The sequence below is a fragment of the Temnothorax americanus genome, unplaced genomic scaffold (assembly GCF_048541705.1).
Source record: "Temnothorax americanus isolate GAGA-0224 unplaced genomic scaffold, ASM4854170v1 Scaffold9, whole genome shotgun sequence".
Taxonomy (NCBI): Eukaryota; Metazoa; Arthropoda; class Insecta; order Hymenoptera; family Formicidae; genus Temnothorax; species Temnothorax americanus.
The window spans coordinates 1,566,153-1,590,710 of NW_027509812.1; the positions used below are offsets into that span (position 1 = coordinate 1,566,153).

Consider the following 24,558-nt stretch of genomic DNA (forward strand, 5'->3'; position numbering starts at 1 on the left):
AGGCATTCGTTTACCGAATATTGTTACCGAAATCAGATTGCGCGGCGCGCGCGGTCGAATATTGTTTTCGGTAACGCTCGGGCGTGCATAATCGTATTCGCGGTGTCGCGGAAAACCGTCGCGCCGCGCTATGCCGCGCGCACGAACGTACGTGTATGTACACACCCGTCAAATGAAATTGGCCTGACTAGGATACGCAAAAATCGATATTCCGGGGGGAGGGGGGGTCCTCGTTTGTCGTACGTATGCACGTACACTCGGTGGTCGCGATTGTCTTCCCCTAGGTCTTTTCACAACAGACGCGTCGCGACCAGATATTCATATGGGATAGTATCAGCAAGTTTCACAACAATAATTGGCAATTTAATAATTGTACATTTAGAAACATACATTTGCATTCTTAACACATCTGAGAGAAAACTTTTTAATAAAAAAAAAAATAGTTCTATTTCTCTCAATGATCTATTTAAGATAACAATATTTCCTCATAGAAAAATCAATTAATATTTCATATTATTTTAATAACACACCTCTATAAAACTATTCGGGAAATCTTTACAAAGGTTTAGCAAAATTATAAAAAGCTTTTTTTACAATTAAGAATTTATTTACAGATGTTTCAATTCTCTTCGTTGTCTTTTACTTGTTTTAATTACGGATTTTAATAAATTATTCATTTATAATAATAGGATTATAAAATGTAACTGTATATATTGCAGTAATTTTATTTATTAATTCAAGTATTAATTGAGCCGATATATACATACGTATTATTATAATTAACAATACGAATTAATAATCAGCGCATTACGGTTATCTCATATTACCATACTACGCCGACTGTTAAATTCTGCTTCAAGATAATATTATTGTTTTTTTAAATTATTTATTGAGAAATTAATTATAATATAGTAAATTTTGTTGCAGTTTAAACACGATACGCATTTGTTTTAAAAATGTCTATCTAAAGAAAGCATTCGCAATGTCGAGTGTATGTGCACATATAAGTATGCGTATAATATACACAAAACAGGCGCAATTATACTACGAGTGCACGAGCACGGTACACCGTTTATAAATTACCTCGTAAAAGTTGGAAGAGCGAGTTCCGGGATCATTTTTGCAGGCCGCGACTCCGCGCATCGATATAGTAATCGACGCGACTTGAATTTTTTATTTCGAGTTTTGAATTCACCCGACAGCGCGCCGTTGCAATCCAGGGCGGGAGAAAAAGAGAGCGAGCGAGAGAGAGAGAGAGAGAGAGAGAGAGAGAGAGAGAGAGAGAGAGAGAGAGAGAGAGAGAGAGAGAAATGACCTCTCATTGCGCGGGAATCGGGACGATACATTAATTAACTCGACGAGAGCGGTGAATCGCAAAATAATTCAGCTTTTTATTATTACGCGGCACAAACTGAGAGTATAAAATCGTTTACCCTTTTCGATGATCACAATTGCAAAATGCCATCGAGTTAACGAAGTCTCGTATGCCGTGCGAGGCTGCGCACTGTGTGTATCGCCGGATGAAAAAGTATCGCGAATTAAAATTAAAGTTGCCCAACGCGTAATTTATACCGGGATGACCGAAACGGCGCATATAATGTTATAATTAAAATTGCGAGAAAAGTGAGTTTTTCCATTCACTTACGTACATCTCGCGGAGTGACCTTTTTTGCGCCAATATTTTCACCCGACGATCGCCAGAGTGATATATTAATAATTGAAATATGCGAGATAAAAAAATCCTGCATATCCGCATTAAATCCTATTTTGCTGATCTTCGTAAACATATACGAGAAAGCGAGCACAAATAAATATTTTCAGGAAACATCAAACGGTGGCTTGATATATCGGGACAGTAATAAATTTTATATACATATACAAAAGTTTATCTTTTTAAGCGGAAGTCTGGGAAATCCACGTTGCACGGAACTTTTCCATTTTATATATGTATTGCGAAGCGAAGGCTTCGAGTTTCCCAGCTAGGGCAACTTTTTGAAGTAACATGTCAGGAGCTCCGGAGTTCCTTGAAGGAGCGCCAGAGAGAACTTGAGCAATTACATCAAAAGTCTAAAAATAGAATGCTAATTCTATTCACGGCATTCTACCCCCTGGCATCTGTTGTTCCAGAGAATGCAACTCACAAAAGCATCCGGTATTTCATAATTGATTATTATATGACGTATAAACATTCGCACGCCGTTTCCCTCTCGTGTTGTCTTTAGTGGCATATGATTCAATATCCCAACTTGAAGGTAAAATACGCTTCGAGGTGGATTGCCCTGCATGCCCGTTTGCAGCCCGTTTATAATTCCGTAAGCTGCTGCACCTGAACGAGCATCATTTTCGTTGATATCACTTATTTCTGCTCCGATGTGTTGTAGCCACCGCTCCCGGTGGCTTATACTACAAAGTCTGACGTGCGCCTCATTCCATAATTCATACCGCGGTGGATGTCATGCAACGATAAAGTGATATTGTGTTGCAAATTTATATGACACTCGCCCGCCATTGGCCAACGCGTTTAGATAATGAGATTCGCTAAGAGAGGATATACAATTGACGCGTGAGCGGTGGTGATGTTCCCGTGATAAATATTGGTTTAGAAACTTAACTGACGATATATAGCTATACGTAAATCTCTGCGCGAGGCGTGTATTTCGTTCCCAATTAATGTCTTGATCGTCGTGAAATATTGACTGTAAAATCGAACATTTTCTAGAACGGTAGGTACGCGTTGTATCCGATATAAAACGCTCGGTGATTTTGTTACTCTTCTATCCTTTTATCTGCAGGTTTTTGAAGTAATAAAATATAATTTAATTCTATCATTATATACATAATTTTCTAACAAACCGATTTATATTTGTAGTAATAAGAACCGCGAACAAAATAATTAATTACGTAAAATTAATTGCGGTATTAAAGTGGGTAAAGAATTAATTGTTTACCGTCATTCTTTTCCCCACACACTCCGATGCATTTCTTTTTTTTTTTTACCTTCCCATCATTCCACTCTGACGCTACGCCATGCCAGCGTGAATCGCGAACAAGACGCAATATGCAGTTTTCATGGTAAATAGTGAAAAATCGCGCGTGATGTCTGCGTAATTTATGCCGCAATACGTATGTATGCCAGAGTATGGCGTTGTCTGATGGCTACACGGAAAATAACAAATACTTACAATGGGAGAACTCTTGCCTATTCATCGTGCCGCGCGCATCCTCGGAAGGGGTATCTCGATTTCGAATTCAGTAATTATTACATATATTAATGCGCGTACGCGTGTCCGACGTTAATATGTAGAATATGCAAAATAATTATTTTATTTATTCTGCTGTTGACCAGATAAATATTAAACCGCTCTCTGGCTACACTGTATATAATTATTAGTTAATATTCACTATCAAACGATGTTTATTCCGACATTATTTGAAATTGCACACATTATTCTTGCAAGAAAGGCGATTTAAATCGATATCACGAATTAAATTCAAATTGCGTGTATAATATCCGCATAGTATTACAATATATGCATTATACATCTTTATAATGAACTTTTTACATTAATCTTCAATTTCAATGTAAAATAATTATGTCCATTTCTACCAATGCAGATTAATTTTAATCTTGGTTTAACTTACTTTTCATCTCTTTCTAATACTTCTAAGAATTAGAAGAAAATAAAAAGTAGGTTAAACCGAAATTAAAGTCGATATGCATTGGTAGAGAAATGGACATTAGACGAATAAATTTAAAAACATTAGATTTATTTTTTAATAAATTTTGCAGGTATTTATATTTCCACTCTGTGATTACGAGATTAATTAAATCGTATTTGAGTCTGTGACGCTAGAGCATCGGATAATTCGATTTCAACTTAGTTCACCTCGGCAGCGATTGGTCGGACAAGAACAAGCCGTTCCTTTGATTCTGGTCAGAGGAATTTTGATATATCTATCGTATATCGATTGTGACGAGCTCGACCGTGCGCAGGTCAGTTTACGTAAGTTCTGCTTTCCCTAATTGTACTTGTTGCACTTCACCGGGTCAGATGCATACGGCTCTGGCTTTGGCGTCTTGCCTAACCCTTGACAAATGACGCCGTAATACGGCATCTAATTCCACGTAGAATTCACCGGAATTGCCGTTTCCACATCAAGATCCCTTTTTGTCACAAAATTTTTATTAAAGTTTTTCGGTCCTAGATCTATCAAAAGAAACTTCGCGTTTATTTGCAAAACATTTAAATTTTGTTAATTTAAGCAAAAATATTGATAGAAATAATTTATTTCGCTTTTATTTTATAAAAATTGGCCAAAATTTATTGACATAATTTATAATACGTTATTATTAATACACGTTGCTCATTCAAATAACGGATCAAATGCAAGTTATATGTAAACTATAAACTATTCGTATCCGAAATATATATCACACAGTGATACATGAATAGATAATGCTTTTAATTAAAGACTAATTTAACGGTCGATCTATTGATCTCTACGAATGACAATGCGAATTAGAAAGGGGTGTCGAAGTTTATGCGTGAGGGTGCTCGTACACCGACAATTAAGTATCATTAAACCATACCAAAGCTCAGTAATTAACGATCATTACACGGAAATATACAAGCTACCCTAGTCGCGGTTATACACTAATAGGAGAGCTTTACACTTGTAATTCATCATTTATTGTATATGAATGGCGTTACAAATTTTCTTAATAAGTATATGCCAGATATTTTTCACAAAAATTAATAGGTAATGAAAGTCTAGACAAGTTTAAGTTACAAGAGTATCATGTGATACGAATTATTTAATAAAAGAGTAACAGTTTCCATTTTCGAAAATAAGGAAATCATTTCTCCGATAATTTGCCCCGAGATTTGATCAAACGTATTGAATTTTAATTGCTCGTTTCGATATAAAACTTTTTAGTTCTAATTATAATCTAGATAAGTGGTGTGCAAATTTTTTATGCTCGTGACCTCTTTTTTGGACAAAATTCGATGGGACGTTTATTGATATGCCCGTTAATTTTTTTACAATTTGTGTAAATAAAGAATAATATAAGGATAATTATATCTAATTTAGAAAATTAATTGTTTTAATTTATGTATGCAACTTAATATAAAACTTGATAAATTTTTTGTATTCTAATATACATATAGTTTTTATACTTTAAATATAAATTGCATATTAATATAGGTATATTAAAAACAGAAAAAAAACTGGAATAAAATATTCGATACAAACAAACAAGTTTTTAATTTTAGTGGAAATGACAATTTTTTTCTATAAGTGGAGCAATATTGGAGATATTTAGTCGCAATATGTCTTCTCTTATTAATCAATGCCACAGGCAAATCGTCATGCATTTGCGAGGAGAATAATACACAATACTGCTGGAGATCCAACTTGACAATTGATTCGCGTATGTACGTATATGCAATCTCACGTTGCGAACGCGCGTTTAGGGAATGGGATAGATCTTGTTTGCCTGCGTGTCAACGATACCTATTATTGTCGATCCTTATTTGCATGGTCAATAACGTGAGGAAATCTGCTGCCCACCCCTTTCCGCCCAGGAAATGCGTAGAGGATTTACGCTATATTCGATGTCAAGAGGACTATACCATCGTCGACTACCGAGGGAGCTTTTCAGGGGGGCATCGATAAATCAAGAGCTCACGACACAACTGTGTATCGCCATTCCAATTCGTAATAGCGCACGAATCTGCCGAGAGAGAGAGAGAGAGAGAGAGAGAGAGAGAGAGAGAGAGAGAGAGAGAGAGAGAGAGAGAGAGAGAGAGACATTGATACAAAATTTCGCGGCACGCAATTCCGTAAACAGTGGAATGCAATTCTCGCGGCTTTCATTTCCTCCTTCATATGATGGCTCGCGTGAAATGTGATAACATGGTCAAGGGCCTCTGTAAATTGAGTTCGAATTAACAATTATAGCCGCCGTGCAAATACGAGTACAATTATTGTGGTAAGCTAAATATTTCTTCCAAGATAATAACTGACACGTTGCGATATAATATTTTCTAATTTAACACAGAAGGAGAAAATGTGTGTGAAATTACATTATGTATACATATAGTAAATGTATATATACATATCAATACAATTTATAATAAAACAATGTATTTTTTATTATAATACACATCACATTTATAATATACTATTATTTATTACTTTAAAATTATTCTCTAAGTCTAATGTAAACAAAAAACAAACGTAATAATTCTTCTAAAAAATAACTTTCCTCTTTTTATTAAAAGAATTAATTGTCTCAAATTATTAGATATTTGTATAAGAAGAAGGGATTTTTAATTACAGACATAATGCAAATACGAATCCGGTCCTGGCTCGAATGAGTCTCTTAATCGTTGTAATTAGATTAGTCGCTCTGCCATCTGGTACTTAATTACACTGCAATTAAATCAACTTCTATTACTATAGAGTCTACTATTGTAATTACCTTGATTTCTTCTGACTTCTGCTTTTATTAGCATTAAAGCACTGTCGGGAAATTTATTATGTTTTGTGACAAATTGCAAACTGTTAGAAAAAATAACATATTTAAAATCGAATAAGTTATAATAAGCTCTAAATAAATTATAGTTTTAAAGCCTATAGTGCGAGGCAATTTTCATAATCTTACATGGAAAAGTATTTGTAAATAACTTATTATTCTTTATATATGTATATAACTGAAACTTAAATATTTTACAAATTTAAATCTGCAAATTTGCATTTAAAATTTATATGTATTAAATTTATTATTATAATAGAGGTGAAACAACCGCGTTACACTTTTCTCGTTTATATTACAGCTTGGCAGCGCTGCAACAAATTTAAATTTGCCAAGCAAGTTTCGAGAAGCACGCAATATTGATAAGCCGTGGCGCTATATTTATACGTGTCAACGCTCTACGTGACGTTGTATTGTGCGGGTTGCAAGCCATCGTAAATAGGTCATAAGATGCATAAGTTTCTAGTGCACTTCAAAAAAGAATTGCTGATAGAAATTGCTGAATCTGTCGATAGTTTTAGGATTACTTTCTTCCATCTTAAGACAAGTAAGATCTTCAGATAATAATTGTACAATTTAGCATTTATAATATTTAATATTTCTATGCCAAGATTACATCGACATGTATGGCGTATTGCAGTCGTACATATCTGCAGGGATACAACATACAAAGGGTTCTCGTATTTTGTGATTGTTCGCCGTATTTCATTGTTTCTTATCGTGACGTTCTAACTATGAAATACGTCACCCGGGAGAATCGCTCTTGCTTATCGTTCTCTCTCTTCGAGAACTACATGGTATGCAAGGACGTTAATTACGTCTGTACCGGCAAGTTATAATTCAGTGCAGAGGCAAAATTTCATCGTTTTGTTTAAACAGAAATTTTCACATGTATTACTATACAATCTTTTAAGTATTTATTAACAAAATATAAAAAACCGATTTTTAATTTCTTCAACAGTACATAATGATAGCATATATATATAGCAAAATTATACCAAATTTCGTTTTACATTGTAATTAATTTACAATCAGAATCTTCAATTAATCTTTGACACACGCAGCAACGAATTTTATGCCAAGTGTATACCTAACGGTTTAATTATGAATTTCAATCAAGCGAGAGAAGGTAATTACGACGAGACAAAAAAGTCGCCTGTATTCGAGCTTAACACCTGGATAATTATAATACACCGGTCTAATCGATATAATAATTATAACACAGGCTGGAAAATATTAGTTAAACAATCTGTATTAAATTAATAGATAAAAATAGTTACATTACTGTATTCTTCAACCCTTTGACTGCTTCGCGATTTTTTTATCAGTCCCTTTGGTGCCACGTTATTATTTAGTGTCTAATTTTCACATAAAATAATGTAATTTGATATTCCTAGAATTTAATGTTTTCCAAAATATCTGTGAATGTGTGTGTGTATTTAAACTGGGACTGACACGCGGTGCCATAGCCTCAAATAGGTGATGGTATCCAATTAGATACACATGGCAGTCAAAATGCTGATGGGGTTTCGATGAGTATATAAATAAATGAATTTCAACCCTGAGCTTTTCATCAAATTCAATTGCAAAAGCAAATTTTGTTCTCAAATTCGATAACTCTTATATCAAGGAAGAAATGATCTGTGTGTGCTTCCAATTAGTTCTGTCTCGTCCTTTCATTATCTCACCGAAATATTTCGCGTATAATGAAACCCATTTCACTAATTCTACGTTACTGGTAATGCATGCAATTTTAGAAGATTGCCCAGAAATAAACAATCTATCTATTTCAAAAATCTCGATTTTAGCCACAATTTGTATATTACAATCGCTTATTCTTAGCAAGACATAATATCAACACAAGAATCTTTTGGAAAATCTATTAAAGATTTTAATGAGTAAAATATTTTTCAGAAGCTTTTCAAACAGAATGCTTTTACGAAATCATTCTCTTTTAAGCGATTGAGTTGCGTCATACTGTAAAATTCAATGGGATTATTGGGAAAGCAATTTGGATGAATCAATTACAATAGCATAAACAGAATTATGAAAAAACTGGATAATTATTAATGAAGTTGATTGAATCTAAAGCGAAGGACGAAGGAAAACTATTCGTTCCTGACCGCGACACTTCTTCGCGTCGGGCTATCAGTGGAACTGGCAGAATGTTGTAATCACGCGAGGGACAAGAGGAACATATCGGGCGCCGCGAGCCGAAACTGTTGCTAATTGCCGCCGAAATCTCGAATTAATGGCACGAAAGCTGCGCGCGGAATTTGGGATTGGTGCGGTGCACAACGCCTAACTCGGCAAAAACGTTCGCCGTCTCGTCCAACGTTTGCATACACATCGAAACGATAAATGCTACTGCGCTCTGGTGCATACGCCTCGATACGTTTTATGCAAATATCGCAGCTGCGCTTCTATATAGAGTTATCGGTAAATTCACGCGTGTCACTGCGCGAATCGCAAATCGGCGTCGTCGGAATAAGTTCACGCGAGAATCGCCATTAAATTTTATTGGATACGCATCTTACAAAAATAAAAATTTAACGTTTTGGTGCTTGTTAAAATATAAATATTAGTTGTTGCTGAAGAAGCTATTGCTAAATATTTGTAAAAAAATATATATTAATCAAACTTAAATTACATTTTATAATTTAACAAGAATACTAATTTTACATTTAATCTTATTATTTAACAGAAAAGTTTCATGATGTAGGATAAATATATTACGTAATGATAAATATCTTTATTGCACACGTGCAATAACTTTACTGCATGTATAACTTTGGTCTTAACAAGACGGTTGTGCTCAGTTATTACAAAAGAAAAAGAAGATATTAATAAAAATAAATATACGCGCAAAAGGTAAGATGAATAATATTGCAAGAGACAATAAAACAGCAAAGACAAAAATAAAATACGCATATAACAAGAATTTATGTGAGAAGATAAAATGCAGGATAAAATCGTGAAACTTGATTAATCGAGTGGCAACGTGTTAAAATATTTGATTGCAGTAGAAGAAGACAGCACGGAATTTCATGGATCGACGTAGCGGACAGAATAATAAGATCCGATAACGAGTTTCAGAAAATTAATTAAAAAAGAAAATAAAAAGTTAAATGTGTGTAACAATGCGCGCGCGCGGAAAAGGAATGAGACTTGGTCCTAAACTAGCTTGCGTCCGATTATCCGACACGTCGCATTTTGAGAAGTGCTTAATGAAGTATTCGGCACAAATCAATAGTCAACCTCTTACGCGATTAGACCTAAAACTTTCCTATTTTCTACCGGGAAACTCGATAGAGAAACCGAAGCGCCATCCCCGTCTATTGATCGGTCACTGACTCCGGTCAACATGGCGGCGGGGGTGGTATTCGCGCTCAGCCTGATCCTCGTCGTCGGCCACCTCCAGGATGGGCCAGGATCCCTCGCCAAGACCTTCACATTCCCGGAATACCCGTACAAGGAGACCACCAAGAACGTAAGTCGTCCATACGGTTCATCAAAGTCCTCTTTCACAAGTGGTACGTGCTGAACGCTGATATACAGGTTATGGGGAGCAACCCACATTTAAGGGTGGCAGTTTTACGATGCTAGGGACGGTAGCATAACGCTAAGCCGGATTGGTATACACCAATTTTTGAGCCAAACGGTAAGAGCTATTTTCTCTGCACCCGTCTCTGCACGTGGATCACTAATTAGCTATAAAACATCTTCAATTTAATCTGCGTAAATAAAAAAATTAATAGTTATATTGAAAGAATACAAATTGTTATAAAAAACTATTGTATCACCGTGTCTGAAAAAGAGATATAAATTCAAAAGCGTGCGATCGAGAAACACTCGATAACTATCATTTACGAGTGTTTACGACCAACGAAGTAAAATCGGAACAAGGTAGCAATTTAGTGAACGATCGATCTGACATTAATTGGAGAGAAATTTGGCTAAAGGTCAAAGTATATATATATATATATATATACGAATGCACTTGAATGTAACTACGTGCGAAATTGCATTTGGAACAACGACGCAAGATCGTCGTCGCGAGATTCGACATAGCTACCAAAGAATTCTCTTTTGCCAAGCTTGCAAGCTTTTGTCAAGCTTGACAAGCGGAGGGTAGATTACAAAAATTACATTTAAAATCGCTTTGTAAAAAGACTAGAACAAAAATACGCGTGTGTTGCGTATATCGTAAAAAGATCCGTCGGAAATGTATAGTTCTGTATAGTTAAAAATAATTCGCTCGCGATATACTTTTAGGGAAAAAAACGATTGAAAATTTTAACTGAGAAACTTCTTGACGAATTTAATTTTACGGGCGATCTGTTATCAACATCTGAAATACGCAGTTTACTACCAAAAACATCTTACGATTGTATTTTCCAGGAAGTAAAATAAAGGAACGTTACGTGTGTCTTAACTGTATTACGTTCGGCAAAAATATTCTCCTTCAAAGATCTCTCGCAGTAATGCTTTTATGTGCGCGGAGAAAGGCAGACGCGGAGTTGTTCGCGAAGAATATTAAAAGCGCGCATATACATGTGCCGCGCTGGAAGTCCCATTTGGCTCTAATTGGGGTTAATCTTTCGACATGCACAAATCAATTGTTGCATTCCGTTTTATACCGCCGCGGCGCGGAATGCAAAGCGTCATTTTATCCATACCGCATAAACTGACGGAATAATTTATTTGTGTACAAAAAAAAATATTAATAAATGTTCGCATTTCCGAATTTATAAACGTAAAATCCATTTCCAACGTTTTATGCTCAATTAACGCACGCGATTTATTTCAGCAAAATATATGAAAGATGGAAAATTCGAAAGCGATTCATATATTCGATATTGCTATATTAAAACCTTTTTGCATTTAAAAACATTTATAACAATTAGAAGATAAATTAAGCCAATATTGTAATTAGAATAACCGGTAAATTCTGCCGTAGGAGGCCCTCTTCAGACAATTCGAGCAGGATTGCGAGGAGAGCGGAGCTTGCAAGATGCTATCGCATAGGAGCGACGGCGTCGCCAAAACACGATGCATCCGGGAATGCGTGTCGCCGTCCTGTTACAAGGAGATCTACTTATTCGATCAGGTACAGGTATATGCGGAATACCAATTCCGTTAATTGCGTTTGGTTACTATTGGTCGCTTTACACGCTATACATTTAGTACATATCCGGTATACAGTTTCACTCGTGTGGACTGCGTAGTAATGAACGATGAACCCGTTTCAGCTGGAGGAGGGCGAGATTGATGTGAGATTAATATCCTTCAAGGGTTGCTTCATGCAGCGAAACGGTCGACCACGGAAGTAAGAATATTCACGCGAGAAGAGACGCGAGGAAAAACAAATTTCTCGTAAGATGAACGATTAACGGACGAGCCACTCTTTAATGGGATGACTATAATCGTGCGACAAAGAACACGCGCTGCGAGTAATAGTCCGCCATTCTGAGAAACGCTTCTTGCTTAGACTTTGCCCATCCCGGAAGGATTAAATTGATGACATAATGTAATCGCTGCATGATATGCATGATGGAACGTTTGGTTCGGAAAAGCACAAAACTAAAATAAAAACGAAAATGCATATCATGCACAAAGATAAGTTAAATAATGCATATCGTGCAGTCCCGTATGGAGATGAAGCGAATTATCCGAGTAATTAAGTCCGAGAACAATCTTTTTCTACTTTTTGTACGCACATATTAAACTACGACGTTATTAATAATAATACTATAATGCACAAAGTAAACGAATAAAATTGTTGGCTACACACTAGTGATTTCAATCACCTTATCGCTTTTATACATATTGCTATATTAAAAAAGAAACTTTCTTCGAATAACACAATTCAGTATACGATATTACATGCATACTTATTACTCGCAATAACGCAATTTTTATATAGCGAGTGAGGATAGCATTTAAAACTATTGTACACATTTTATCTTTGAAGGAAAAAAACTGGAAATGACCAAATTTTTATAGAAAGTAAATTACGTTTATTAAGTAGAAAATTTAGTATCTCGAAGATAAAGCATGTTTCACACAACGTATTCTTCCTTAATATAAAATACTTATACTGTGATATGTAACACATAATTTACAAACTTGTTATTATTCACTCAATTGTTACAATTAAAACAAAAATATAAAAATGTAAAAAATATATAAGATAATGTATAATGTTGAATAATTTTGTAAAACGCATAATTTGTTGTATGATTTTCACAACGATATTTATTTAGCGTGCGTTGCAAATCCGACAAGCATCTTTCAAACTTTTATTATTAACTATTACAGAATATTCTTTCAAATAACTCCAAAACTTTATTTAAAAAGTGTCCTACACAGCGATCTAAAGTTCCATGGTACATCAACTTGCTTTGCATTAATGAAGCCACGTAATAGTGACAAAATTGACAAAGTATGCATTTAAAAACTTTAATTATTTTGTCAAATAATTTATTAAATATATAAATAGAATATTGGTTCTTTACTACTTTTCTAAACTGAAATATTGTGATTTTTAAACGTATAATATGATAATAGTTTTTTACTTCAGATTTCTTTGCTTTGAGATTTCGAGATAAAATTAATTATATTTCTATAATTAATAATATCTCACAAACTATACTCTGTCCGAAATAAATGATTTCATACTCATTGGAAGCACTAGAATCTTAACTTTCAATTGAAACCAAGAGATCAACTTATTACGACTTTTTTTTATAAAAAGATATTGATTATATTATTATAAGATACGATTATATTATTAAAATATGTACGATTATATATTAATAAAATAATTATTAAAAATGAAACGTTAAATCTCAATTCAAATAATAAATCATCTTCGTTTTAATCAGAAAGTGGAAATTAAATTCACCAGCAATAAATCAGCAAGACAGCAATTGTTCGTATACCGATCAAATAGATTTTGCAATATATTACAAAGATTCTCCTGATTATAAAATAGTACCTGCAATATTTAATTTGTGTTTATTAATTAATGAAACAAACTGTTTCCTATAAAACCACAAGATATAGTTACAGTTGTGATTTCGAATTGTTATCGTCTTATTGTTAATCTTGCAATATACACATACATATATCGCTTATGCATACGCGTAAATTATATGTATGTACATAGGTATCACATGAGCAAATGTTATTAATAAATATATGTTAATTTAATGAACAATAAATATTAGTATTAAATTATTATTAAGCAATAGCGAGAAATGTATCAGGCATCCGTTGAGACACTGCTTGAAAGATCATAAAAATTATGAAAAGAATTTTCGGTTATGGGAAAAGCGAGAACTCGAGTTCGGAGTCGTCTATAATTCCTCAGAAATCGCTCCTGTTACGCGGGAAGCATGATGAGCGAGGAAGGTATTCTAGCAGCGGCACGCCTACCCCTACTTTATTACGCATCACCATCGGAACGGCGCGCCGAGCCCGCGGCGCGGATGCCCAGCTGACCGCGACAGCCAATCAGAGCGCTGGCGGGTATGCGCAGAAGGGGCAGTAACACTAAAATATAAAATTTCGTTTATTATTATTATATTTATTAATTATATTTGTTTAAACTTTAAATTACAATTAATTGACGCGTATGCGGCACGCAAAACGCTTCAACTCAGTTCCCACGTTGACACCATAATAGTAAATTGAGAAAACTTGTAATGCATGTGTTTTTCTCGGAACAGCAAGATATAACTTACGTTACTTTGCTAACAAATTTCTAATTATTTAATAGAAATTAACAAGTTCGTGAAACAATTAGCGTTGTGTCAACATATATTTTCTGAGACTCGTTTAGTATTCAGGGCGACGGCATTCGTACCTTCTTTCTCTCGTTGTCTATTAGCATTATGCAACAATATTCTGAAACCTTTCATCGTTTATTCTTGTTCGAGAGAGCATGCCTCACGTTAAAGGACGCACATAACAATGATAAGATATAATCGTATTTCTTGAGTATAGTCGTGCGTCGTTCGTCGCATTTCGGACCGTCTATATCTAATTCCCGCCGAGCACGAGCAACGAGATTCGTAGCTTATTCCTTTTTTTCGTTGGCTGGCATTATGCAGAGGTATTTTATAACTCTTTATCGTTTATTCTTGTTCGAGAGAGCATGCCTCACGTTAAAGGACACATAACAATGATAAGATGAACGTATTTCTTGAGATTAATTTCGTGTCGTCCGTCGCATTTCGGACCGTCTAATTCCCGCCGAGCACGAGCAACGAGATTCGTAGCTTCCTTTTTTTCGCTGGCTAGCATATTATGCAGAGGCATTTTATAACTCTTTATCGTCTAGTCTTGTTTGAGAGAATATATATTTCGCATTAAAGGACACGTATAACAATATTAATATAACTTCATTTTTACATGCAGAATTTGATAAAATTCGTATACTGATTTATTCATGGATGCTTTCCATTTATTGACAGAAGTCGACACAAACGTTCTATCTTTCTTTGCAATCAATGAGTAACAAATGAACAACACTTGTGTGTGTCAACTTGTGCCATCAGTAAATGGAAAGCACCCAATAAATCAGTATACGAATTTTAACAAATTCTTTAAAAATAAGGTTATATTAATATTGTTATGTGTCCTTTAAAGTAAGGGCATGCTTTCTCCAACAGGATTAAACAATAAAGAGTTATAGGACGCTGTTGCATAATGCTATAGCCGACGAAAAAAGGGAGCTACGAATGCCGTTGCTGTTTGCTCGGCGAAAAAATCGGAGCGCCGAAATGTGACAAACGACACCTAAACAAATCTCGAGATATACATTCATCTTATCATTGTTATGTGTCCTTTAATGTGAAGCATGCTCTCTCGAACAAGAATAAACGATAAAGAGTTATAAAATGCCTTTGCATAATGCTGGCCAACGAAAAAAAGGAAACTACGAATGCCGTCGCTCGCGCTCGGCAGAAAGGTAGAAAGCTCCGAAATGCGACGAACGACTCTATATAGACACATCTCAAGAAATACGTTTATTCTAAGATTGTTATGTGTCCTTTAATGCGAGACTTGCTCTTTCAGATGTAATTAGATGCTAAAGAGTTTTAAAATGTTGCTGGACGGCGTTGGACAACAAGTGTTTATTTTATGTATCCTTTAATGCGAAGCCTACTCTCTCAAACAATATTAGACGATAAAGAGTTTTAGAATGCTGTTGTATAATGTTAGCCAACAAGAAAAAGGTGGCCACGAGTGCCGTCGAGCGGCGCGGGCACTCGATGAGAGATTCGAAGCTCCGAAATGTGACGAACAACACTGGATATATCTCGAGAAATACATTCATTTTAATATCGTTATCCTTTAATGCTTATTCTCTCAAATGTAATTAGACGCTAAAGAGTTTAAAAGAGTTTTAAAATGCTGCTGCATAACGTTAGACAACAAGAAATAGGTATAGCTGAGAATGCTGACGGACGGCGTTGAACGACAAAGTCGAAGTTCCGAAATACGAGACGCGACACCAAATAAATCTCGAGAACTAAGTTTATTTTAATATTGTTATGTATCCTTTAACACGAGCCATGCTCTCTGGAATGTGATTAGACGATAAAGAGTTATAGAAAGCTGTTACATAATGCTAGCCAACAAGAAAAAGGTAGCCACGAATGCAGCCGTCGTGCGGCACAGTGAGAGAAGTCGAAGCTCTGAAATGCGAACAACATATTGGATGTATATCTCGAAAAATATGTTTATTCCAACATTGTCCTTTAATGCGCGGAATTATAGGCTCTCTCGAATAAGATTTACTTAACGATAAAGAGTTATAGCCGCACATTATGCTGTTGCATAATGCTTAGCCTATACGAGAGAGAGATAACGGCGAGTGCCGTCGGGAAGATAAGAAGCTCCGAAATGCAATGAACTCTTTATACATATATCGTCCAATTGTATTCAAGAGAGCATAATTCGCGTAGAACACATAAGAATAATGTTAGAATAAACATATCTCTCGAGATTCATTCGGTGTCGTTCGTCGCATTTCGAAGTCACGACTCTCATCGACGGCATTCGCCGCTACCGTTTTCTTGTTGTCTAATATTATGCAGCAGCATTCTAAAACTCTTTATCGTCTAATATTGTTCGAGAGAGTATGTTTCGCATTAAAGGATACATAACAATATTAAAATAAACGTATTTCTCGCGATTCATTTAGTTATCGTATTTCGGAGCTCCGAATTTGTCACCCAACGCGCCGCCCGACGGCACTTCGTGACATTTTGAAACTCTTTAGCGTCTAATATTACGTCTACAGAAATCGCTCCTGTTACGCGGGAAGCATGTTGAGCGAAGAGGATGCAGGAGTTATTCGAGCAGCGACACGTGGCGGCACGCCAACCCCCACTGATCCCCACTAATATTGCCCATCGCCGTCGGAACGGCGGGGCGGGGTCGCGGCGCGGACGCCCAGCCTACGGCCAATCAGAGCGCTGACAGTTACGTCTGGAAGGGGTAATAGGCCTCCACGCGCTGACCAATGACCGCGACGATACGAGGAGGCAATGTGGGGAGGCAACACCCGCGCTTAGAATATCTCCGTCGACCTCCTCGCTCATCATGCTTTCCTGATATATCAGGAGTAAATTTCCGAGATTTCGCGGTGCAAAACCTGAGTTTTCGCCTACTTTATCATCCGAATTAATTTTTCTATTAACTATTATTGTCTTCTAACGTCTCTATACTGATGCATAATTAAATTCTTACTATTTTTTAATTATTATTTTAAATTACAGTATTCTATTAATCTAATTATTAATATGGCTATATTAATTATGTTCTTTTGAATAATTTATGCAAACGCAAAATGCGGCAGAAAGTTTCGCATACTGAAATGTAAAACGTATGCAACAGCACTTTAAAACTCTTTATTGTCAAATCTCGTTTGAGAGAGCATGATTTGCATTAACGGATACATAATGTTAAAATGAATTCAGTTCTCGAGATATGACCCAGTGTCGTTCAGCGCATTTCGCATTTCAAAACACCCGCGGAATACCTACCGCAATCCGGATAACCTCCTCGCTCAACATGCTTTCCTGATATATCAGGAGTAAATTTCCGACATTTCGCGGTCCGAAACCAGAGTTTCGCCTACTTTACCATCCGAATTAATTCTTCTATTATATAACTTTTATTATCTTCTAACGTCTCTACTGATGCATAATTAAATTCTCGCTATTTTTTAGTTATAGTCTAAGATTATATTGCATTAATCTAATAATCAATATGATTATGTGTTCTTTAATGCGAGACATGAATAACATATTAGTGACAAAAAGTTTTAAAATGCTCTTACAAAATGGCAATCGACGTAAAGGATGGAAATAAGAAAGGCGATGGGCGACACCGAACGATTCATGAAAAATATCTTTGTGTTACCGATTCTCGTCGATCGCTTTTACAGCGCATTCTAAAACTTTTTATTGTTTAATTCTTTTCGAGAATGTATGCCTTGTGTGTATAGAACAAAAGGTATTTCTCGCGCGTCGTTTTTCGGAGCTGCTTATCAATCGCCATTATGCAACAGTATTCTAAAACTTTTTATCGTTAAATTTTTTAAAAGAGACCATGCTTTCGTTAAAGAATACACATAGCATCGCCAACATAAAAATATATCTTAAGATTTGTCTAGCGTCATATGTCGCTTTTCGAAACTTCTTCTTTTTCGTTGAGTTACGCAATTATATCCTCTTTTCTCACTTTCTAAATTATGAATGTGTTAAAAATGCTTGGAATCTTTTGCAAAAATAAATAAGAGAGAAAGAGGATTATTGAACCGTTCGCACTCAATACCAAATATTTTATCTAGTACCTATTATATGTTTTTAAGATTCTAACTATTATAAATATAGACTATTTTTTAATCTGGTTTTACTCTTATTACTAACAATTATTTTTTATTTATGATTATTTTATTGAGAAAAAGGATATGAAATAAGATTGAATTATAATTTAAGTACACTTCTATATATATTTAAAGAACAATTATTTTCTATCTATTTTGTACATAATATGTAGACGTATACAAGAGAAATACTTGAAATAGAATTTAAATTTATAATTAGAATCATACAGAAATAGGATAATTACTTGCACAAATGAAAACGAATCGCGTTAGGTCAGGTTATTACAATTGTATTCCAATAAAGAGGAAACAAACTCAAGAATCGACAGTTAGCTGAGTTTCAGGCAAAAGTACTTTTTCCCCGGGTTTGAAGGCAGGCATTCCAAGATAAGGACAACTGGCACATCTGAATGCGTCTCCTAGATAACACTAAATAAAACATAAAAATTTGACATTTAAATTTATACAGTTACATCATTAAATATGACACTTTGATGAATTTCAGGAAAAAAAGCAGTAGTATGAAACGTACATTTCCACAAGAAGATTTAACAGTGTTTTCCGGCGCATCTTTGCCACTTAATTCTTCTGCGAGTCCACACGAACAGTCCTTGCACGCTTTTCGCTTGCCCGTTGTCGCACAGACTGAAAGTATTAGATACGTAGATAGATATGTTTGTTACACAAATTCTCTTTGTCCAAATTGTAAACAAAATAGAAATGACATACGCGCGCGCGTATTTCTTTTATTTGTACGTGAAGGTAACATTCAACGGAAACCTCGCATAGTTTTCTGTTATAATTTAGTATAACGAAAATCTCACCTGTTAAGGATGACGCATCTGGCTTTACAAGGTCCGATTCATCCAAAAGTTCATCTTCGTCTATTAAATCTTCTTCTACCGGGTCATCCAATTTCCATACATTAGTTGCCTTTTTTGCGAATGAAAGGGGAATACTGGAACCCACCTAAATTATAACAGAAAGCTGTGCAAGGTTTCCGTTGAACGTTACCTTCACGTACAAATAAAAGAAATCAATTTACCTCAAATGATGGTTTACTCGCCGATACTGTGCCAACTTCTTTTATATCGCTATATACTTTTAGCAAAAGATTTGTACTCTCCAGATCGAAGTCCTTCGGGTCTGTATCTTTTACTTTGAAACCAGATAATTTCAAGCTAGATATTCGGTCGGAATACAAATGTGTGCCTGGCTTTCTATTTGGTAGCGGTTCGCGAATGACGAGCAAACCGTTGGGTTTCAGAATTCTCAATGCTTCCGCTAAGAAATCCTCGTTCGTGATGAACTGCTTAAAAATAGCAATGACAACGTCAAACGTAGATGCACCATAACTTTTTCCAGCTATTCGAAAACCTTGCGTAACATGTTCTAGAATACAGAATAGATTAGCATTATTTTCATTGTTGCATAGAAAAAGCATTTTGCAAACAACGTACACATAAATTTTCAACGTCACGAAAACCAGGTAAATGAAACGTCGAGTATAACGTACGACTCACCTTTATTTAAATCTGATAAACTTGCAATTTGCAATTTGCCGGAATCTCCGACGCGTCGCTTGATCATGGCAATAAATTCTGCCGTGTCATTCGAGGGCACGTCGTTCCCTGACACGACGAGAACTTCGTTTCCCTCCTTGACAAGAAACATTATGCCCGCGACAGCGATTGATGTGGCGAACAATAATTCTCAGGGAGCCGAAGCTGCAAACAATCGGTATCCTTTGTAGGATTACAACCTAAACGAAACTAGAAGAATAGCTAGTCTTCAGAAACCGGGCTTACGCAAGATTGAATAAGCGTACCTCCGAGTTTTGAGGAGGTTATACCTTCGCTGTTGTGTGTATTCCCGAAGTGTCTCGAACTCGAACGAATGAACAATGATGAATGAACGACTGTCGAGACACGTGCACGGCGCACGCGTGTATCGCCTCGTTCAGGTATCAAGGAAACACGAGGCCCAGTTCCTTTCGCTTGCGTCTTTCTTACTCGGATTCTCTATTTTTTTCTCGTATTTTTATATCTATACTCGTTTTGAATGCGAAAAATCGCTAGAAACGCAAATAAAATGTAGTCGAAGTTATTAATCGGGTAAATTTTTCACGAGAGACAAAAATTGAATTTAATCAATTTTTTATGAGAGGCAAAAGTCAAACTATTATTTCTGAAGAAAATTCTGGATTCTTTCTGGACTGAACACGTATACATACATAATTTCGAGACACGTGCGCACGGTCGGTATATGAGCATTGAGATACCGAGTATGCGCCCAATTTTTGCAATTTAAATATTAAAACGTCATTTTTCATGAAAGTAATTATAGATTTTATTGCGTACTTTAATCCATTATTTTTATCGAGATTATCACCTCGTCGGGTCAGATTTACATGATCGTTTTGCTTCTCTGTACAATTTATATTCATATAAAATATATGTACACATATATAAATAAGTAAACGGTTGATATCATACTCCGTATTATACAGCGTAACTGAATAAAATATATATTACAGGAATTATGAACTTGTATAAATACAGATTGCCCCACGTTAAATGCCGATCTCTTGAATATTTCGCTAGTTTCTTATTTTTGGGACAAAAAATGTTTCAGATAAAAGAGTTCCATAATTTTGAGATGTAAACACGATGCGTAAGACGAAAATTTTATACATCATTTTACAACGAACGCTGTAAAAACTCCATCGCCATGTATATTTCCCTTCTAAAATCATAAAAACTTGTATTCGAAACATCTTTTTCTAAAATTCGAGAAATAAGTTGATATACTCAAGATGGACACTCAAAATGAGATAACTTTGTACATTATTAATGTTTGGGATGTTCAGAATCAATCGGCATAATTGCGACAAAAGTAATAAACAGAATGTCGTAATATTGTCTATTAACAGAATTGATATTTATAAAAAAAAGCATTAAAAATGATAGCTAGCCACTAATTTAATCGTCTGTAAATATTAAAATTGTTCTATTCACGTTGTCGCGATTATTCCGATTGTTTCTACGCTTGTATATTCCGTACCGCGCCGCATACTCTTCATTATATGTACTTAATTATCTTCAACAGCTCACAGGCATGTATAACATCGCCGCAGAAATGCAAAATTGTATACACGTAAAACGTACAAAATATCTTCTCTGGCAGTCGTAGTCATGTTGTACTGGGATTTATTACAAAATATAAGATTCGAATTCGCGTAACAATACATTATCGTTCGTATTTCGTACGTGTCTACGAAACAAGCGATGCGCCAAGCGACGATTTACATTGTAATACAAAACTTATTGTTAATATCAAAAAATTATTATAACCAATAAGAATTAAACCGCGAGAAGTTGTAACAAAGAGAGCCGAATCTTGTTAGAAAAATGTATATAGACGAATACAAAATAACAATGCCGTTATACTCGTCCTATCGCCGCGATTAATACCAATAGTTAGTTCCGCCTAAAATTAATATTATCTATCACATATTACATATTCATTTTGTGGACCATTTCCTCTTCTCGTCACTCTCAAAGCCAGAATCTAGATCGTCACTCTGACACTTTTTCAATGTACAACCCTTGGAGTTTTGTCTGCAAACACCTCGCTCTATCAACAACTTCTTAATACTATCTACTAAATGTTGAAAAAAATTCGGGTAGCCGTCGTATCCGGGAAACACATTAACATCTATTATCGCGTATTTCCCAGTGTGATTTTCAATTACAACATCTATCCCAACTAGAATAAGACCAAATATCTCTCGAATATTCTTAACAATTGTTTCGAATATTTGGTAATTTGGCTTCACGGTTAAAGGAATGTCTTCTTCGGACAATATAGACCACTTGGATCTACTCCAGCTTTTCGATATATCGTGCGAGTTGAAGAATATTGTACTCAACGAATTACAGTCTTCTTGGTAAAAGTTTTTAAAGCTGGGGCGCTCGACCACGTGGAAACGATCGCCCACAACGAATATCTTATATAAAATAGCATTATGATTGATGAAATCCTGAACGACGCAAGGTAATTGACAGTCTTTCAAGTCCCTTTCGTTGAAGATAATCATCATCTGAAATTAGAAAGTTAAGAGCAATTTTTTTACCAAGCACTTCATTTGCTTCAGACATTTTCGTAGGTATCTTGCGCGAAATATTTACCTTGTGCGCGTCGCTCGAACCATACGCGATAAGCGGCTTACAAACAAATGGGTATTTAATGCCACGCTTTTTTAACGTTGCCGCTATCTCATGGAGCATTCTGCTTTTGATTTCTACAAAATTAGGAGTAAATATATCTGAAAAAATAAATAAATAAATGTTAAACATTTAGCTCGATTCCCGTGGAGTCATACTTATGTAACTATACGTATTACAAACACATACCTTTCAACCGAAAGCCTTCCTGTATAAATTCGTAAGATTTACATCGATTGCTTAAGTTCCTAATATTGTCCAGAGGATCGATAACGATCAGATCTGGATGCTTGGCAATGTACTCTTGAAGTCGCGAAACAATATCCTCAGCCTGTGTAAAAGAGATACGTTATAGAATCTTTGACAACCCAAACGGAGCCCTGAACATACATTTTTATCACCACTTTCCGCATGCGACTGCATATCTGTCAGCTTGTGTAGGAAAACGTGTAATGGTCCCTGCTTCTCGAAGCTTAAATTCACATCGATCTGAAACATAGAGATGGAAGATTTAAAGACATTAAAAACGCTCCTCAATATTGCATCTGCAGAAATAATGCAAAAAAATAATCGAATGGAAGGAACGTTGATACGCGTATCAAAAGAGAAATATTCTGCAGGGATGACTGATTCGCGCAGTAATTTGGGCCTAGCAAAACCATGGACCTGAGCCTAATGCAATGTAGACAATCATACGTATAATCTACACGTTACATATATATAAAAACTATACATTTGTGAGTAATAAAGAATGAGAATAAGGAAAGTTGAGAGACCACGTGCCACGTAACTTCGCTCCATCCCACGCTAGAATCAGAGTGTTGCACCTCGCAATCAGAACAAGAAAAATATACTACGTGTAATATATGCGCACACAAATCTCTTTTTTTTTTTTAGTTACAATATAAATTAGAGAAAATTATTTTCGCGTGTGGGCCAGCGTGTCATTATTTATTTTTCACAACGTTCCTCGAAACGCATGGAGATTAATGTCGCCGAGAGAACGCATCTCGAACGTTCCTCCGCGTCGCGGATACAAGCCACGCCGGTGGCCAGCCGCTCACCATTTTCAACCGAAATTCCTCGGACTCGCATATGTTCTCGAAATCGGTCCAGTTGAACTTCTGCCGCTTCCTCTCGGGCACCCAGTACCCGATGACATACTTGTCGCACATCCTTCCGTCCTCGTTCGCGCCAGCCACGCCGCGCTGACACCGATCACGTGCGGATCGGCGCTCGTTCGACGGCGCTCGTACCTCGCGTTCGCACGTCGTCGTCGTCGTCGTCGTCGTCGTCCCCGGAACGAGACGGTCGGCAGCTCTCATCCTCGCGGCACCGCTCGCACGATCCTCCGCGAGGCCAGTCTCATACCTGCGCAGCGTGGCGTGGGGCGACGAGGTTAGGTTCCGTCTCGCGTCGAGGCTCGCCGTGTCTCCGCGCTCGTCCACGCTCGTCCACGCCGATCCGTCGACGGCCGTCCTCGGAAAGACGCCTTCTCGCCGAAAATAAAAATCTCACCCTAGCTCGGTCACGGTTTTCCTCCTTTCGTCGCACGTCGTCGGCAAATCCTATTGTTTACCTTCCGACACACACATGCCGCTACGCTGCAGCGCACGCTGCATCTGCACGCGCTGCACACGCCGCCAATCGCCGCCGGAAATATATCGCTTATATCGGACGTGCGTGATCGCCAAGTAAACACGCCGTTCCTCCGGCCCACTCCGGCCGAACGGTTTCCGGACCCTCGGAGCTGCTCGGAGAGCGGCGATTGCCGGTTTTGCGACCGCGTTATTCGAAGGAACGCGGAAAGACGCACTTCCTTGATGTTTCTTCTCTAGGTTGCTCAGACGTGCTGTGTGCTGTTGGCTTTTCTGCGCCGCGAATAT

General features: G+C 36.4%; 3 protein-coding genes across 6 annotated transcripts; 1 reads left to right on the top strand and 2 right to left on the bottom strand.

Moving 5' to 3' along the window:
• The first annotated feature begins 9,871 nt into the window (after positions 1–9,871).
• LOC143907958 (uncharacterized) lies at positions 9,872–12,506 on the top strand. Its single transcript, XM_077425107.1, has 3 exons — positions 9,872–10,031; positions 11,502–11,651; positions 11,794–12,506. The coding sequence occupies exons 1-3, from the start codon at positions 9,906–9,908 to the stop codon at positions 11,872–11,874; spliced, it is 357 nt and encodes a 118-aa protein (XP_077281233.1). The 5' UTR covers positions 9,872–9,905; the 3' UTR covers positions 11,875–12,506.
• A 6,046-nt stretch (positions 12,507–18,552) lies between these two features.
• On the bottom strand, positions 18,553–20,408 carry Ciapin1 (cytokine induced apoptosis inhibitor 1). 4 transcript variants are annotated; one of them, XM_077425472.1, is made up of 6 exons: positions 20,275–20,408; positions 19,970–20,173; positions 19,492–19,838; positions 19,271–19,415; positions 18,979–19,091; positions 18,553–18,875 (listed from the first exon to the last, which is right to left on the bottom strand). In XM_077425472.1, exons 2-6 carry the CDS (start codon positions 20,118–20,120, stop codon positions 18,762–18,764), a joined length of 870 nt encoding a protein of 289 aa, XP_077281598.1. In that variant the 5' UTR covers positions 20,121–20,173; positions 20,275–20,408; the 3' UTR covers positions 18,553–18,761. The 4 variants fall into 4 exon arrangements, with proteins under 4 accessions (XP_077281598.1, XP_077281601.1, XP_077281599.1 ...); XM_077425475.1 differs by having other exon boundaries at positions 20,299–20,398; XM_077425473.1 differs by having other exon boundaries at positions 20,255–20,355.
• A 362-nt stretch (positions 20,409–20,770) lies between these two features.
• LOC143908129 (inositol-tetrakisphosphate 1-kinase) lies at positions 20,771–24,516 on the bottom strand. Its single transcript, XM_077425471.1, has 5 exons — positions 23,737–24,516; positions 23,063–23,161; positions 22,862–23,003; positions 22,637–22,773; positions 20,771–22,548 (listed from the first exon to the last, which is right to left on the bottom strand). Exons 1-5 carry the CDS (start codon positions 23,995–23,997, stop codon positions 21,970–21,972), a joined length of 1,218 nt encoding a protein of 405 aa, XP_077281597.1. The 5' UTR covers positions 23,998–24,516; the 3' UTR covers positions 20,771–21,969.
• Between the last annotated feature and the right edge of the window lie 42 nt (positions 24,517–24,558).